This window comes from Corvus brachyrhynchos, unplaced genomic scaffold (genome assembly GCF_000691975.1).
Source record: "Corvus brachyrhynchos isolate BGI_N302 unplaced genomic scaffold, ASM69197v1 scaffold1881, whole genome shotgun sequence".
Lineage (NCBI taxonomy): Eukaryota > Metazoa > Chordata > Aves > Passeriformes > Corvidae > Corvus > Corvus brachyrhynchos.
The window spans coordinates 23,136-24,644 of NW_008236275.1; the positions used below are offsets into that span (position 1 = coordinate 23,136).

At 68.2% G+C, this 1,509-nt stretch overlaps 1 protein-coding gene across 1 annotated transcript; it reads left to right on the forward strand.

Moving 5' to 3' along the window:
• Positions 1-6: 6 nt before the first annotated feature.
• Positions 7-1,507, forward strand: DHPS (deoxyhypusine synthase; the record flags this gene model as incomplete). Its single annotated transcript, XM_017747051.1, has 7 exons — positions 7-144; positions 454-575; positions 658-754; positions 866-952; positions 1,036-1,141; positions 1,228-1,331; positions 1,421-1,507. Coding segments are annotated over exons 1-7 (714 nt in total), but the record flags the coding sequence as incomplete, so codon positions are not given.
• Positions 1,508-1,509: the final 2 nt, after the last annotated feature.

Here is a 1,509-nt window from a genome sequence, read left to right on the forward strand (position 1 = left end):
CGGCGGGGCGCGGAGCAGCGGGGGCGAGCGGCCATGGCCGGGCCTCGGCCGCCCTCGGGCTGCACCATTTTCCTGGGCTTCACCTCCAACCTCGTCAGCTCCGGCGTCAGGGAGAGCATCCGCTACCTCGTGCAGCACGGCATGGTGACAGGGGGACAGGGACAGGGACAGGGAGAGCATCCGCTACCTCGTGCAGCGGGGGACAGGGGACACCTGAGAATGGCGTGGGAACGCTGGGGATGCTGTGGGGACACTTGGCAATAATGTGGGGACAGTGAGAAGGGTGTGGGGACATTGGGCACCGCAGGCAGTCACAGGGTCCGCTGTCCCACTTGCCCCATGGCCAGGAGCCCTCAAGGCCTTGGGGTGTCCCGAGGGGGTCCCTGTGAGGTTCCAGGGGGTGGGGGTGGTCGCACACGGGTGTCCCTGAGGTGCTGACCCTGCCCTGGGCAGGTGGACGTGCTGGTGACCACGGCCGGGGGGATTGAGGAGGACCTGATCAAGTGCCTGGCGCCCACCTACATCGGGGACTTCAGCCTGCGGGGCCGGGACCTGCGGGAGAACGGCATTAACAGGTCTGGAGGATAAGCATGGGGGGCTGGGGCCACGGCTGGGGCCACCTCAGGGTCACCTCGGGGTTGCCTTGGGGTCCCTCAGGATCGGGAACCTGCTGGTGCCCAACGACAACTACTGCAAGTTCGAGGACTGGCTGATGCCCATCCTGGAGCGGATGGTGGACGAGCAGGACACACAGGTGAGGGTGGGGGACTCCAACCTGGGATCCCTCAGCGCTGGGAGGGAGCTTGGGGGTCCCTGGACACCCTGGGGCGCCCCTGGACGAGGTTCCTGAGCTGGGTCCCTGCAGGGCGTGCGGTGGACACCGTCCCGGATGATTGCCCGGCTGGGCAAGGAGATCAACAACCCCGAGTCCATCTGTTACTGGGCCCAGAAGGTACTGGGGGGGCACTGGGGGGCTCCGGTGGGTGTCACCGTGGTGGCCAGCGGCTGTCACCGCGTCCCCCCATCTCCCCACAGAACAACATCCCGGTGCTGAGCCCAGCGCTCACCGACGGCTCCCTGGGGGACATGATCTTCTTCCACTCCTACAAGCGCCCAGGGCTGGTGCTGGACATCGTGGAGGGTGAGTGTCCCCTTGGGGACTCCCCAGGGTGCCCCAGGGGATTTGGGGGTGCCCTGAGGGCGCCCTGACCAGCGCTGTGTCCGCAGACCTGCGCCTCATCAACACTCAGGCCATCTTCGCCCACAAGACCGGCATGATCATCCTGGGCGGGGGCCTGGTCAAGCACCACATCGCCAACGCCAACCTCATGGTGAGGGGACCCCTGGGGCAGGGAGGGGGCTTGGGGCCCCCCGCAGTGGAGAGGGGCCGGGGGGCTCACCTGGATGTCGCCCTCGGCAGCGGAACGGCGCCGACTTCTCCGTCTACGTCAACACGGCGCAGGAGTTCGACGGCTCCGACCCCGGCGCGCGGCCGGGGGGGGCGCGGTC